At 48.0% G+C, this 14,687-nt stretch overlaps 1 protein-coding gene across 1 annotated transcript in view; it reads right to left on the bottom strand.

Moving 5' to 3' along the window:
* LOC104376259 (calpain-2 catalytic subunit) overlaps window positions 1-14,687 on the bottom strand; it is a 30,262-nt gene that overhangs the window by 4,976 nt on the left and 10,599 nt on the right. The window contains exons 5-15 of the mRNA XM_086629720.1: window positions 13,776-13,944; window positions 11,708-11,791; window positions 10,084-10,169; window positions 9,322-9,396; window positions 8,948-9,108; window positions 8,431-8,600; window positions 7,343-7,354; window positions 5,665-5,876; window positions 4,673-4,709; window positions 3,814-3,879; window positions 3,178-3,235 (exon numbers count right to left, since the gene is read on the bottom strand). Coding sequence (XP_086485846.1) covers window positions 3,178-3,235; window positions 3,814-3,879; window positions 4,673-4,709; window positions 5,665-5,876; window positions 7,343-7,354; window positions 8,431-8,600; window positions 8,948-9,108; window positions 9,322-9,396; window positions 10,084-10,169; window positions 11,708-11,791; window positions 13,776-13,944 — 1,130 coding nt within the window. The remainder of the gene's footprint in view (window positions 1-3,177; window positions 3,236-3,813; window positions 3,880-4,672; window positions 4,710-5,664; window positions 5,877-7,342; window positions 7,355-8,430; window positions 8,601-8,947; window positions 9,109-9,321; window positions 9,397-10,083; window positions 10,170-11,707; window positions 11,792-13,775; window positions 13,945-14,687) is intronic.

The following is a 14,687-nucleotide window of genomic DNA, read 5'->3' as shown; positions in this document are numbered from 1 at the left end:
TCAGCCCTTATTTGCTTCTGTGTCATCAGTGGCTTCCTTTGCAACTGGCAAGCTGACTTTTTCAATTTAGTGTGCTTTTTGCTTCTACATAACGCACGCTTAGTGCTCTACGTTGTTTGTGATCTACACCTGCTAGTTACTTGATAGCAATCCTATCGGCCTATGGTGTCTGAGGGCAGGGAGGAAGAGCAGATCGAAGCTCCTGTGATCGAAGAGGAACGGGTCAAGGATCTGCTCCTTCGGCTGGATGCCCACAAGTCCATGGGGCCTGATGGTATCCACCCGAGAGTCCTGAGAGAGCTGGCGGATGTCATTGCCAAACCCCTGTCCATTATCTTTGGGCAGTCTTGGCTCACTGGGGAAGTTCCGCTGGACTGGAGACTGGCGGATGTTACCCCCATTTACAAAAAAGGGCGGAAGGAGGATCCGGGGAACTACAGGCCTGTCAGTTTGACCTCGGTGACGGGCAAAGTCATGGAACAGGTTATCCTGAGTGCTATTAACGAGCACATACAGGTTAACCGGGTGATCAGGCCCAGTCAACATGGGTTTATGAAAGGCAGGTCTTGCCAATCAAACCTGATCACCTTCTATGACAGGGTGACCCGCCTGGTTGACAAGGGAAGGGCTGTGGATGTAGTTTTCCTTGACCTCAGTAAAGCCTTTGATAGAGTTTCTCATAGTGTTCTGGTTGAGAAACTGATAACTGCAGGCCTGGATAGGCACACCCTCCTTTGGGTTAAAAACTGGCTGGATGGCCGGGCCCAAAGAGTGGTGGTAAATGGGGCTAAATCCGGCTGGAGGCCGGTCACCAGTGGGGTTCCCCAGGGCTCAGTGCTGGGTCCAGTTCTGTTTAACATATTTATCAATGACCTGGATGAGGGGATTGAATGTACCCTCAGTAAGTTCGCGGACGACACCAAGCTGGGAGGCTGTGTCGATCTGCTCGAGGGTAGGGAGGCCCTTCAGAGGGATTTGAACAGACTGGATCGTTGGGCTGAGGCCAATGGCATGAGCTTTAATAAGGCCAAGTGCAGAGTCCTTCATTTGGGGTATAAAAACCCCAAGTATCGCTATAGGCTCGGGGAAGAGTGGCTGGAGAGCTGCTTGGTGGAGAAGGACCTGGGGGTGTTGGTTGACTACCGGCTTGATATGAGCCAGCAGTGTGCCCAGGTGGCCAAAAAGGCCAATGGGATACTGGCGTGTATCAAGAATAGTGTGACCAGCAGGAACAGGGAAGTGATCCTGCCCCTGTACTCGGCACTGGTGAGGCCGCACCTGGAATATTGTGTCCAGTTTTGGGCCCCTCGCTTTAAGAGAGATATTGAGCTCCTGGAGCGGGTCCAAAGAAGGGCGACTAAACTGGTCAAGGGGCTGGAAAATAAAACTTAGGAGGAGCGGCTGAGGGAATTGGGGCTGTTTAGCCTGGAGAAGAGGAGGCTGAGGGGAGACCTGATTATGGCCTACAAATACTTGAGAAGGGATGGTGGGGAGGTGGGGGAAGGGCTGTTTACATTAGTGATGGGTGATAGGACAAGAGGAAATGGGTATAAGCTTAGTCAGGGGAGGTTCAGGTTGGATGTTAGAAAGAATTTCTCCTCTGAAAGGGTTGTCAGCCACTGGAATAGGCTGCCCAGGGAGGTGGTTGAGTCCCCATCCCTGGATGTGTTTAAGAAAAGGGTGGATGAACTGCTTAGGGATACGGTTTAACAGGGGATTAGGGACAGTTGGACTGGATGATCTCTTAGGTCTTTTCCAACCTAGAAATTCTATGAAATCTATGAAATCCACTGCCTGCTTCAAATCCTCCCCTGGGAACAGGTATCCAGCTGTACCCGCTGCCAGATGAGCACAGTGAGCGGCATGGGATGCCTGCCTCCTGCTCTGGGAATCACTATTATCATCTGAAGCCTTTGGGATCTGGCAAGTACCTGATGCAATACTAATTGTGGAGGATGTGGTGCCTGTACAGCTGTAGTCAGGACACCTGTGTACAGATAGTCCTACAATTCCCTCAAATGCTGGATGGGAAAACGGTTGCTGTACCTGCTTAGGTACCCCCTTGGAGGTAAGCTATGACTTCTGACAACTCCTGTGCATCCAATCCAGCAGCACAGGAGGCAACGCTCACTTACAGGTGTGGTCAGTGGGGTCAGGACTTGCCAGCAAGGAAGTGCTTCAGGTGGGAGGACACACAAGCAAGAATTACAAGGTTCTTGGCCATCTTGGTCATAGGACGGTCCTTGTTTTGCATGAGAGAGATGCAGCACTGAAGCAGGCAAATGGATGCTAATAGGCAGCCCTCTTTGATTTCCTGACAAAGAGACTTAGGGTGAAAGTTAGCTGTGATGTTTCTCCAAGCGAACAGCCCAGTTAGTCTAGTTTGTAGGTGTGCCACAGAAACAAGAGACAGATAAAGCTTTCCTGCCCTTACCGTCTGCTTGCAAAAACAAGGGTGGACTTTTCTGAACAACACGGACTTCTGACCTATGGAGGTCAGTGGTGGGTAGCTTCATGCAAGGGAAGAACATCAAATCAAGCCCTGGCAATCAGCAATACACCATTGCAAACTGGCTGGTGCACACAGACATACAAGACAGTCCTAGCTACCTGGCTAAGATTTCCCTCTGGAAATTAAAGAGACACTTATTTCTCCAAGCACTTATTTCTTGAGCACTGTTTTAATGGAAAGGAAAATAATGCAGAGCCAAGCTCTCAATCACTTTGCAGAAAAAGAAGCCCAGAGTTTCAAAGTTTCTCCTCGTCATTAGAGAGACCACTGGCTGGGCTACTGGTTGAATCCCGAGTGGTTCAGCACTAAAGTAGCAGCAATACCTTCTCTTGATTATTATCAAGCATTAATCAAATCCGTCCATCTTCCCGGCAGCCAATTCCCAGTAGCAGATGCTGGGATAAAAGGCACCCATACGCACCCTGCCGAAGCACACATCCTGTGAAACACACCTTCAGCGCAGGCACAGCCCCAGTATTTCCTCAGCCCTCGGAAGGAGCAGAGATGGGACATGGCCTTGGCTACACAGAGAGCCAAGCCGCAGGTCTGGGGCAGAGCCCAGGGGTCTGACTCTGCCCAGGCCAGTGCTGCGCTCTGTGCTCTCATAGCCACGCTGGAAACCTGCTGGTGGCCAACCGAAGCCACCATTGGAGGAAGGTACTTACGTTTAGCCATGACTTTATTCAAGATGTTGCGCAGTTCGAAGGCAGAGATCTCTGCATCCTGTGGAAAAGAGGAGAACAACTGAAATATTCTATTCTGTTCACTGGGAGCTGCAGACCACCTCACAAACAACCTCTGACTCCTTTGGGTGAGATGGCCAAGTTCAAGCATCCCTTGGAATTCTGGTTTCCCTTGGAAGGAAATGCAAGTGGTAAGCTCTCCCCACCATTCGCTCCCAGTAGCCCAGCCCTGCTGTGCATTATCAGGCCGGGCTGTGGGGTCTGCCCGAGCCCTCGGGCAGGTGAGAGCAGCCCGGGGAGAAGACACAGCCCAGCCCTCGCTGTGTCCCAGAGGGACCCGCACGCACAGACACCAAATGCTCTGCCCAAGGGACGGAATTAGGGACCTGCAAAGATATAAGCCAAGCCTGTAGTTCAAAGAGTGGAGATCATTTGCCAGGAGCGCTCACAGTTCTGTTGCGTAAGCGGACGGGTAACTACACAGATTTCTGCATGCACGATTGGGCACAAGCTTGAGATCTGACTCAGCACAAGCATCAAACTCCACGCTGGGGCCGAGGCGTCCCTTACCTACTCACGCATGCTACCAGTAAGTCCTTAAAAAAACCAGATACTCACACTTCCTGCTAGCTGTCCAAAAAGCTTTTTAAAGCTTGGTTCAATGTCATCTTCACTGATCTCGGTCTAGAAGAGAGAGAAACAGAGAATATGGAAAGGAGGAACTTTTCTGCCTGAGAAGGCCTTAATGCATTCCCTCGTTCCTAGCGAAACAAAATTTAAGTGGCAAAGTCGAGGGTAAAGTAGGCTTTTACTTTGATTTTAATCAGTTTTATTTTCAGGGGCACCTCAAAATGCTGACATTGCAAACACTGCAGGAATTAAGAACTTTTGCAATGGCTTTTACTAAAAATAAAATAAAATAAAAATACTTTATTTAAAAAAAAAATCACTACCAAATTCAGAACTTCACTGTTGCTGCTGCTGCTATTAGATGTTATCATTTAAAGAAAAGAAAGCAAAACATAAGTTCTTATCTTGAAAAAAAAAAAAGAAATAAATCACATGGAGTGGTAGATGCCTTAGTAGGTGAAGCATCTTCAGCAAGACTAAACATCTGGTGAGCCACTACTTAAAAACACACCTATGGCTAACGGCTGCACTCTGGGATTCCTGCAGAGCAAAGGGAATTTCCAATGGCTCCAGCTAGCTCTGCAGAGAGGACCTGATCTCCTCTACCCGGGAAGGCCAAGCTCACCGCTCTGGATAAAGTACGACACGTGTTTCCATTATTGCTTACGATGTTTCCATTTGCTGGACGTTCAACTATGGATATTGAAAAATCTGTTTCCAAAGTGGGACAACAGCTCTTGACAATGCCTATAGAAAAACGCTGCCCTGCACAGGGAACAGAGCTCCCCAACCCCACTTATTTACAAGAAAATTATCTCCACTTAAAAATATTTAACTTAAGATATACCTCTTCAAAATTGGCCTCAATTTCATCATCTATAACCCTAGAAAGATAAAAAAAAAATCAGTATTAAACCCAAAACAACTCAGTTTTCTGATGCCCTTGCTTCAGGTTTTGGTTACAGAGAGATTCTTTAAATGATGGGAGTAACGACGAGTGTTTGCAAATTACTGGATTAATCAGCCACAGACATGCATACCACCAGTGAAAGCAGTATTTTACCAGCCATGGTAACAAGAGTCTCAAAACACATTACAAACCGTGCAACGTCCCACAGAGCCACAGACAAGATTTTGGGTCACACGCAACCCTTTGGGTCTCTTAGTGCCACTGCCTACAGACCTCAGCCCAGGACCAGGCTCTCGGGTGCAAATCAAACTTTATCTAGTAGCTTTTCCCCCCCCTCCCCTTTTTCTTTTTTTCCTTTAAAACTGCAAAAAGTGACTGTCTTAAAGTCATTTGGACGTGCCAGAGTCGGAGGAGGAGCATTTCACGCTGTCCCCCAGCTGCTGTGGGAGCATCACACCTACGGATGGAGCACAAGCACTGCCACGGGCCCATCAAAAGCAGAATGTGCCTTCACACAGCTGGCAAACCTGTTTTCTCACCGCTACAGAAACACACAACAAAAGATTTCAGAGCAGTAGAATGGTTTTTGCTAGCTTTGAATTAGGGAACTCAATACAAAAGACCCCACATCCCTTCCCAAGGCCTTCACCCAGCTGCTCTTTAAGGTGCGACATGTCTAAATTCTTTCATGGCTTCAAAGCTAACAGTGTGGTTGGAGCCACTGTTTAATGGAGTTCCATTAAAACCCATCTTAATTTTATCAAAGGTATCATTTGATTGAGCAAGCATCTTGAATTTTTTTCCAGCCTGATCTCAAAGGCGTGAGATCCATTGTTGTGATCAGTGTGTTCCCAGGCAGCAGAGCCGGAGATCGCCCACGTGCCCCTACCGCTCTTACATGACTACGAAAAAAAAAAAAAGCTACGTACGTGGAGTCTGCGTTTTTTTCAGAGAAGACTCGCAGACAGAAATCCCCGTTCTTGTTGGGTTCGAAGGTCGAGGGCACAATGATGTATTCTCCAGCAGGGAGCTTGAACCGGTTCAGCACTTCTCGGAGGTTGATAAAGGTGTTTGATTTTTCTCTTGCTTTGTTGGTGAGGAAGAAGTTCTTGCTCAGATGAATATTTGTCTGGCCAGAAAACTTAGGAAAAACAAAGAAAGAAGGAAGAAAACCCAGCAGTTTGCATGTATTTGCATTTAAAAAAATAAAAATATAATAGATATGACAATTAGGTGGCAGGGGGAGGGGGGATAAAAATATGTCTGTTCCACAGAACTGAAAGAGGAAAGAGAAATGGGTGGGCGCATCCCACCACAGTACTCCTGAGCTGTGGGTGCAAACGTATTTTGCAGATCATCTCAATAAATCATTTGGGTCTCACATTTGTGTTTTGCAGATGATGATGGGTACGTGTAGACTTTTGGCAAATTTTTCCACCAATTTTTCTTTAAAACAAGATGGCTTACGACTGATGTCCCTCTGGCCTCCAGAGCTGGTGCCACCAGGGTACTGCAGCTCAGCTCTGCCTCTGAGGTCAGGCTGCCCTAAAGAAGAGACCCCACCTATGGAGGCCTCCAAGAATAAAATAAGCGTTACGCATTATAAAAGCATATTTAGAGTGTAAAATCTTCCAGAATAAACTTCTGCTCAGAGTCTTACAGGTGGGCTAGCTCAGCTCCAGAAACAAACATCAGGAATGTGGATGGTTCAGCAACCTCCCCCTTCCCATCCTCCTGGATTTTTAAGAATGCAAAACCTGTCTGACCCGCTGCCATGGCAGGAGATAAAATTCCACCTTTTAGGGGAGAAAGAAAAGTCACGGGACTGTAGAGTCTGTTTTTTATGGAAATCAGATTTTTGGACCACTAGAGTGAGGCCGAGCAGCTCATGGAGAACTGCTAAAGCACTCAAAAGCTATGTAAGAAATTTAATTAACTGGCAGCATCATTTCCTTCCTGATGAAACCAAGTTTCACATGGCAGCAGCTGGTTTGAGCATAGCCTCAGGAGCCGGGAGATGCCCCAGCTGCTTTGCATGCACCCTTGCAGGTACGGCAAGCCCCGTAATGAGGTTATCCTGGCGTTTTGTTCAACCTCACTCGCTCCTCTGAGGAGCAACAGCTCAGAGGCATCTGCAGAACTGCCCTGCACTGCAGAGGCATCGCTGCCTTGCACACCCCTCTCTGATCCCCAGGGCATGCTCTAGCTACCTGCAGGTAGACACAGAGAGAAACCAATAAAGACAGTGCTTAGGGAAATGAAAACAAACGCCTCCTTGGAATATTAGTTGTGTGTCAAGCATGAACTCTGTGCAAACCTGAGAAACGCAGCTGTGCTCTGGGGGAGCAGGTGTGGAACTGGGCTGGGAGAAGACTCGTGGAAGAAAAGCTTTGGTAGTTTCTGTGGTACAGAGAGTTCTCATCCCAACCCAAGACGCTCTGGAAACACAACACGGGCTCCAGGCCCCTTCCAGAATAAACAGCCTCTAACTTTAGACTCTCCACAGTCAACATTGTCTTGCAGTGAAGGAGGACCCTCTGAACCGTTTCTTCCCACAAGCCATTCAGCCCCAAGTCCGTACTTTGACCACCACTGCATGCTACGTACCTCTGGGGGCACCTGCAAGGAAAAAAGGAGAGAGTTATTTGCTTGTGGAATGGAGGCTCCAGGGCTATTTCTTTTCACTGCTGGTTAGTGAGTACATCCACACTCATGGAAAAAAACCCAAACAAACAAAAACCAAAGAGTCAGCTCAAGGGGGAAGGCGAGCGCTGAGCCCACCTCACCCAATGCTGACTGCTGGCTCTGCTCCCAACTCCATCCCGGAGGTCGGTGGGGCTCCCCCGGGGCAGTGCGGGCACAGCCCGGCACAGGGCAGCCAGGCTGGTCATGGTTTTCTGCTGACCCTCTGCCCTGCAGCCTACCACGACAGTTTTTTGTGGACTCAGTTTCTCTATTTCTTTCCACTTTCTCTGTCACCCTCCTGCCCCTCTGGCCTCTCCGCCACCAGGAGAGGAGGCAGGGGCTGAGCAACCTGCAGGCAAAATCATCATTCCTATTTTCCCTACCAGTTAAGCATCGCTGCTTTGCAGCTCTGAACAAAATGTCCTGCTTAAGGAGTTACCACAGAAGTGTCTCTGACCCTTTATTCAGCAGAATGAGTTTTACAGGTGTTTTGGCCAGTTCTGCTGCTGGGTTCCCAGCCAGCGTGACATCCCTGCCACAGCTGATCTCATTCTGCTGCTTTTCACCTCAGCCTGAAAAGTGAAGCTCAGACTGGATTTCTGCATTTTATTTTATTTTATTTTTAAATACTTCTTCTGCTCTTCTATCTAGAAGCACACAATATTATATAGGTGGGAAGAGGCCTCTGTAGGTCATGTGGTCCAACCCCCTACTCAAATCAAGGCCAATATCAAAGTTAATGACACTGCTCAGGACCTTGTCCAGACTAGGTTTGAATATCTCCAGGAACGTAGATTCCATCATCTCTCTGGGTACCTGTCCCTGTGCTTGACCACTGTTATTGTGGAGGATAATTTTCTAAACAGAATCTAAGTGGAATTTTCCTTGCTGCAGCTGGTGTCCAACTCAACCCTGCTGAGTTTTGATAGTGCCGTTCTCAGACTGGGCTTTCCATCTCATTTATAGGGTGAGAGAGTTTTCTTCCCATGCACCTGTACGGCCTTACTTGCCTCATAAATCGCAAAGCCGATGGTGTGCATGTCCTCTCCCATCTTCCTCTGCTTCCGCCGGTGCTTCTGAATCAAGCCAATGAGGAAAGTGCAGCCCCTCTCGGGATCATCGGGATCCTCATCTTCTTCCTCCAGCTTGATTAAATACTGTGGATTCGTCCAGAAAGTGTCTGGAAAGTGGATTTATGCAAACGGCTCAGAGGCTGAAAGCAGCTGTGCTGATATATACATTGGTTAGGACAGATGCGGCTCTGACCTCCAAAACCAGCTGTGACAAGGCAAAACTAACAGTCCCCTCCCAGCCTTTATATCCACAACTAGATCCTCACCAGGGAGCCAAGTTTCCCAAACACTTGCACTTTTTGGACATCAGTCCTGGATATCCCAGGTACGTCCTGCTGCTCCATAGGCTACTCCAAAGCAGCTCCCAGAAGTACCCAGAAGCAGCTCCCAGAGCAAGTACAAGTGGCTGAGTCCAAAGGGTTCCTCCATCACAGCGGTGACCACGCGCTCTTACTCGGGTAATTCCTGCAGCCCCCTGCGGTGGCTCCTCGCCTCCAGTTCCCATCCAGCTTCAGCAGGCTCCACTTCTTGTACTTGTCACTTGCCAAGGTGTCTGGAGTCAGGTTGCAGATCTCCAGGCGGGAGTAATGTCTCAAGAAGTCGTTGAACGCCATCCTGTGGGAGACAACGCCACCAGCAACGTCTCCTTAGAACGGACAGGTTTTCTATACAACCACCTTGCCTATCCTCCCACTGCGATTTAGCACTGGGATTTGGGGTGAATTTGCTCACTCATCTTGGAGAGTCTACTGGGAGAGTTACTTTGTGTGAAAAAAGCAGAGGAGAAGACATTCCCTTCGGCCTGAATGGAAGCCCAGTGCTACTTACCAAAATTCCCCATCTTCGTGCCTCCTGGTGAGCCGCTCCCGCACCTCAGGGTCAACGCCGCTCCAGTTTGGGCAGCTGAAAGACAACCCCACATCAACTACAGGGCGCAGTAAAGGTTAAACTCTAATGTAGCTGTTCCGGCACCACGATTTCACTTTCTTACAGCCCTGCACAGTTGCAATACTCCACAATATCTTGCTGATAGCAGCTCCAGGGCTCTCAAACCACAGCAGAATTAAAACACAGGGACCTGGGATATTTGATACCTCATTTCTTAAACATCCAAGGTAAGGATCAGACAGAGAGTTTTACTTGCAGAAAGTGCTAATTCCTTGACTAAGATGGAGCTTTATTTTAGAAAAAGCAAGACCCAGAATAAATACTGCCCAGCCACAGAAGCAAGTAAACTCTGGCTTCTATTGCTAATGACACAAATGGATTTTTAAAGCCTTTTTAGAAAGTAAGTTTTCAGAAGCTCACCACTGAACCCGGGCTGTTAAAGAAGCAGAAACTACAGAGAGGCTTGCAGGAGCCACTAACCAAATGACTGCATCTTACACGAAGGCAGGTGTTTGTACGAAAGGCATCATGTGCTGTGACGCCTACTTGGGAGATGATAGTGGTGGGATGCTCCTGTTAAACAGCTCAGAGTGAACATCACATCCAGATGTGACTTCCAGAGGGAGAAGAAAGGTGACAGCAGAAACACGATCACACTCCTGCAGTAAAGGCCTACGGGCAACGCGCAAGTCATCGACTCACTTGTCGTTCCATTTCCCAGTCCACTCCACTTCCCCCCAGGGATTTCGGATTCTGATCAGCTTCTGCACAGTTCCTCGGAAGTTCACCTGATGGGATCAGAAGCGTATGGAGAATTACCCGGGGACTCAGCACTGTGCTCCCTTCCACCTTTTCTATGGGAATTGAAGGACATGACAGAGTATCTCAGTACTACACAAACACTAAGGTGTATGTACACAAACACACACGCATCTGGTCCAAAAGACATGAAGCAAAAATGATTTTGCACGAGCTTCATGCATCCAAGCCTCCCAAAGAAGGTTTTGGTGCAATCAAAGCTCACAATAACCAAAACATCTGTTTTGTGCGGCTAAAAAGTTACATCTGATAGGATTTCAAGCAAAGGGAGTGTAAAGCTGCTACAGGACTGTCAAAAAGCAGGTACAAGGGGGTATTTCTCTAAAGCTGTCATCTGTGTATAAACTGTCCTTTCACATTCAAATGCCTTTTCCTCCCTCCCTATATATAACCTGAACTGCACCTATTACAAAAGGTGGGATCCTCAGCCTGGCCACAACCCCTCTGACCACAAGAACGCCCCATGGCACGAGCCCTGCCATGACAGCACCTCCTCGCACTGCGCCCAAGCCCTGGCTTCTGATCTGCTGATCTCTGCACACACAAAGTCCAGGTCAAGCAAAGCTGTGCATGGTTCAGTGGGAACACTCAGTATTTACAGAGAACACACGGCACTAATTTGAGGAAGGAGCTGGTGCACCTCTAGAGCCCAAAGTCGAGAAAACAGCACGGAGCAGCGGCAGTGCAGAGTCCAGAGACGATACCCCAGTGCCTGAGATGAACTATCTGCACAAAGCCTGCCCACATTTCCAAAGGAAAAGCCTGGCTAAGTCCTGCCTCTGTGAATTAAGTTCAAACAACTCCCTCTTTGCTGCAAGCAGAGGAGCAAACACAAGCACACAAACTTGCCTGTTAGCAGCATCCACCTCAACGCAGCTCTCTATGCCTCACTCTGAAGTTTCAAAAATTATTTCAGAAACCCTTTATCATTGAAGAGACCGAAAGTCTGTTGCTCACATACAAGGACGCCACGATCTGCTTCCTTTGTTCTCACATGTCTTATCTTCGCCAGTCACCTGCTCTTGGACCGGCACCTTGTGCTTGAACACCAAGCCCTGCTGAAAGGCACTGCTCGGCAGGCATTTAGGGATAACAATTTTTTTTTTTTTTTTTTTGCTTGGCACACGTCTCTGCACATCTTGCTGTGCATTTAAGGTACAGTGCAGCCCACTATGCAGAAAGGTTTTGAGGGGTTCCACCACCAACAGAGGATAGGGTGCCCTCCTCTGCACAGGGCTTCTTGCTACCCAGTTCATTGGAAAATTTCCATAAGCATCGTGCTCACAGAAAAAAAAAAAAAGGCTTTTTTTGTTTAAGACCCCAAAAAGCCCAGTTTGTGTTTATCCAAAACACAGCAACTAATTTGGTATTTCTTCACTCAAAACCTGATTCAGCAAAATGGGTGAGTCTGGAGAATTTGCAAGGTGGAAGATGAATTTTCAGCTGCCATGGCCCTGGCTAAGCACAAAACTTACTGCATTTTGCCCCTTTGGAGCGGCGCACCTACCTCCTCTGCTCCGGTGACTGAGTACGCGTGTCCCTTCACCAGCTTCTGGGAAGTGACCGCCTCCGTCTCCGCTGCACTGGTGATCTGGAGAAGCAAAGCAAGTTGGTAAGCGTGGCTCCCAGGGTGGCAGGGGATCCAACAGAGCAAAGCTTCCCTGTCCAATGGAGCTTTATCCTGGCTGGGAGACTGCAGGGGTGGTTTAGCTGCTGCACAGAAGCAACGAGTGCAGGGAGAGGGGACAGCAGCACGTGCGGTGGTGCTGGAGCTCCAGGGCCCACCTTCACAGCATGGGGTGCATGCCAGAAGTCCTGCACTGGAGCAAAGCTCCCTCTTGGCTCTGAAATGCTTGGTGTGGTCACACCCTCTCATGCATCTCCAAATGCCGTACAAAGGGGATACATGGGATGAACTCCGTGTTCTCAAGGGACCTGGAAGAACATCGGGGCGACCGGCTTGATGTTGCCCAGGTATCACCAGGGATCGCCCCCAGGTCCAGCAAGCCCCAGTGCTTTCCTTCAAGGTCGAAACACGTCCTTTGGGTCCACAGCGGGGTGGGTGCTTTCTTTCCCCAGCACCGTCACCCTGGGACCTGCCATGCAGGGAAGCAAGGGGAAAGGCTGCACTTTGGATGCTGTTCATACCTGAAGGCATACCTCTCACTTTTTTGCAGCCATTACATTACTCGGGCAGTCTGGCCTACAAACACTGCAGAGAAAAGCCACTTCTTTCCAGAAAGTGACTCTGCTTGACATCTTGCTGTAATAATGCTTAACCCTCTATGAAACACACAGTTGTCATTGCCTTCTCACCATTTCAGAAAGTGTGTGAGCTTTAAACAAGCATATCTGATGCTTAAAAAAAGGAAAGGGTGGGATCAAGCAGGCAAGATTCCTGCTGTCAATTCATTCCCTATTACTGCCCGGCAGTGCACTCTCCGTGTAACACTTAACCTCTGTGTCCCTATTCCTCTCAGAGAAGAGAAGGAAAGATTTTACAGGATTTTTTCAAGGGCTAAACTCACTACTAAGTAGTTTACAACACAGAAAGTGTCAGCACTTACCAAAACCGGAACATATTCCGCTCCCCCCCACCCCACAACAAGAGATTTGTATCATTCCAGGGCAAAAATCCAGATGTCAGATTCTTATCTAAACGCAAACAGGCAAAACAGGCCTCAAAAAGTGCTGCGAAGTCGCACGCTGACATTAACCAAGTACTTTTCCTGCTGTGAAGCTTCCCTCTGCTGTGACTCTGATTTAACTTGAAAAATGGGAGGAAACATTTGAATTTATGTTATTAATGGAGTTTTTGTAAACAGCTTACCTTCCTTTTAGACATAACTAAGATGTAATCTCCTTTGGGAGTAGGGTGATTATCACAGTAACAATACTTAGGCTCATTTAAGTAAGGCTAAAAGCGATGCTGAATCCTTGCAGGTAGGGCCAAAGTTCCTCTTTTCCTTCCCATGCAGGTTCAGCTTTTGACAACGTGTTTTCCTATAAAGCCTTTTAAAAGCCTGGCAACAGTCCGAACCTCCCTGCTTCAAGAACAGAGCCCAGATTTTTTGGGAACATTTTAGTACGATCTGTGCGACAAGCAGGCTATAGCAAGGACAGAGGTTGCCATCTCTGAGTATCTGACTGCAGGAGCCATTAGCAGCAGCTTTCTGTCCAAACTCACTCAGCCTGCACCGACCCACTGCCAAGCTACAGCCTTCTTAAGGACAAAGATATAAATCAGGACTCGTAAGGAGATCCCTGTAGGATTTGTTACCACAAACCTATGAAACAGCAAAAGCTCGAGGTCTTGAGGAAGAAACATGAAGGAGACAACAAGCTTCTACACATGAGCTAACGAAGCCTGCATTTCAATCTAACCCCCTAGAAGAGCACGTGCCTGGGATACACTCTTGGGTCAAATTCTCCAGAGACAAGGTAGAGCAGAGAACCATAGGCAGAGGGGACCAGCATCCTTCGTGCAACTCCTGCAGATGGAGCACAGGTCTGCCCCGTCGCTGCCTGCACGCACAGCAAGAGCTGAGTGTCCAGCAACAAGCCTGCTAACTCACGTCAATGGAGCAGCCAAGGAGAGAACCTTTCTGAAGTGCCTTCTGAATGATTCTGAAGAGGTTGGGTGGTGCCTTCTGCAGCTCATACCATTCCGCAATTCCACCAGTGAAGTCCTCAAAGCCTTCGGTGGTGGTGCCACCAGAGAGAGACTCATACGATCCATTCAGCCTACATGAAAGGGGACACACATACACACACAACCATCAGGCTCCCTATTCTCTTCTCAGACCCACAACCATCAGGTTCCCTGTTCTCCTCTTCTCTTGGAAAGAGGCACTGAGTTGTGGCAACTGTCACAGCATTTCTGCTTTCAACAGCTCCACGGCAGCTATCATTCTGCCTTCCATTCAACTTTGCTTCTTAGACCTCTGTACTTGGAAAGCCCGGCATAAAATCTTCTACAATCATGTATATAGGTTGCAGGTTCAGTCATGTCAATGACAAAAATCATGAACACTATTTGAAGAAAAAGTAGTATTAAAAAAACACCCATCTAACAATTTGCCTCTCTAGTTCCACACAGACCTTTAATCCCTTTAACAGTTATAGGTCTGATTTTCAGCTGATCTAAATTAGCTCAATTTCTTAAGTCAATTGAAAATAGTAATGTTAGATGGCAGAATTCCTCCCTGGCCATCCCCAAACTGGAAATTCAGATTTGAGCATCTTTACTTTGAACAGAGACCTGAGCAGATGGACTGGTGTGCTTTGCACACTGAAGCACTGCAGCTGCAAGCCCTCGCAGGTGTGTAGAGCACACGGAATGGAGCTTCCCAAGCCCCAGTGACAGGAGACGGTATTCTAGGAACAGCCTTGCCATAAGATACAAGAGCTATTTTTCTTAGCTAGCAACAAAGCCAATACTTTTGGCTACTTGTCTTAAGCACCCGTCAGTAAAGCTTTACTAAAGC

The sequence above is a fragment of the Tauraco erythrolophus genome, chromosome 2, assembly GCF_009769465.1.
Source record: "Tauraco erythrolophus isolate bTauEry1 chromosome 2, bTauEry1.pri, whole genome shotgun sequence".
NCBI lineage: Eukaryota > Metazoa > Chordata > Aves > Musophagiformes > Musophagidae > Tauraco > Tauraco erythrolophus.
The sequence above is the reverse complement of the archived record's forward strand: the minus strand, read 5'-3'. Positions and strand labels throughout refer to the sequence as shown.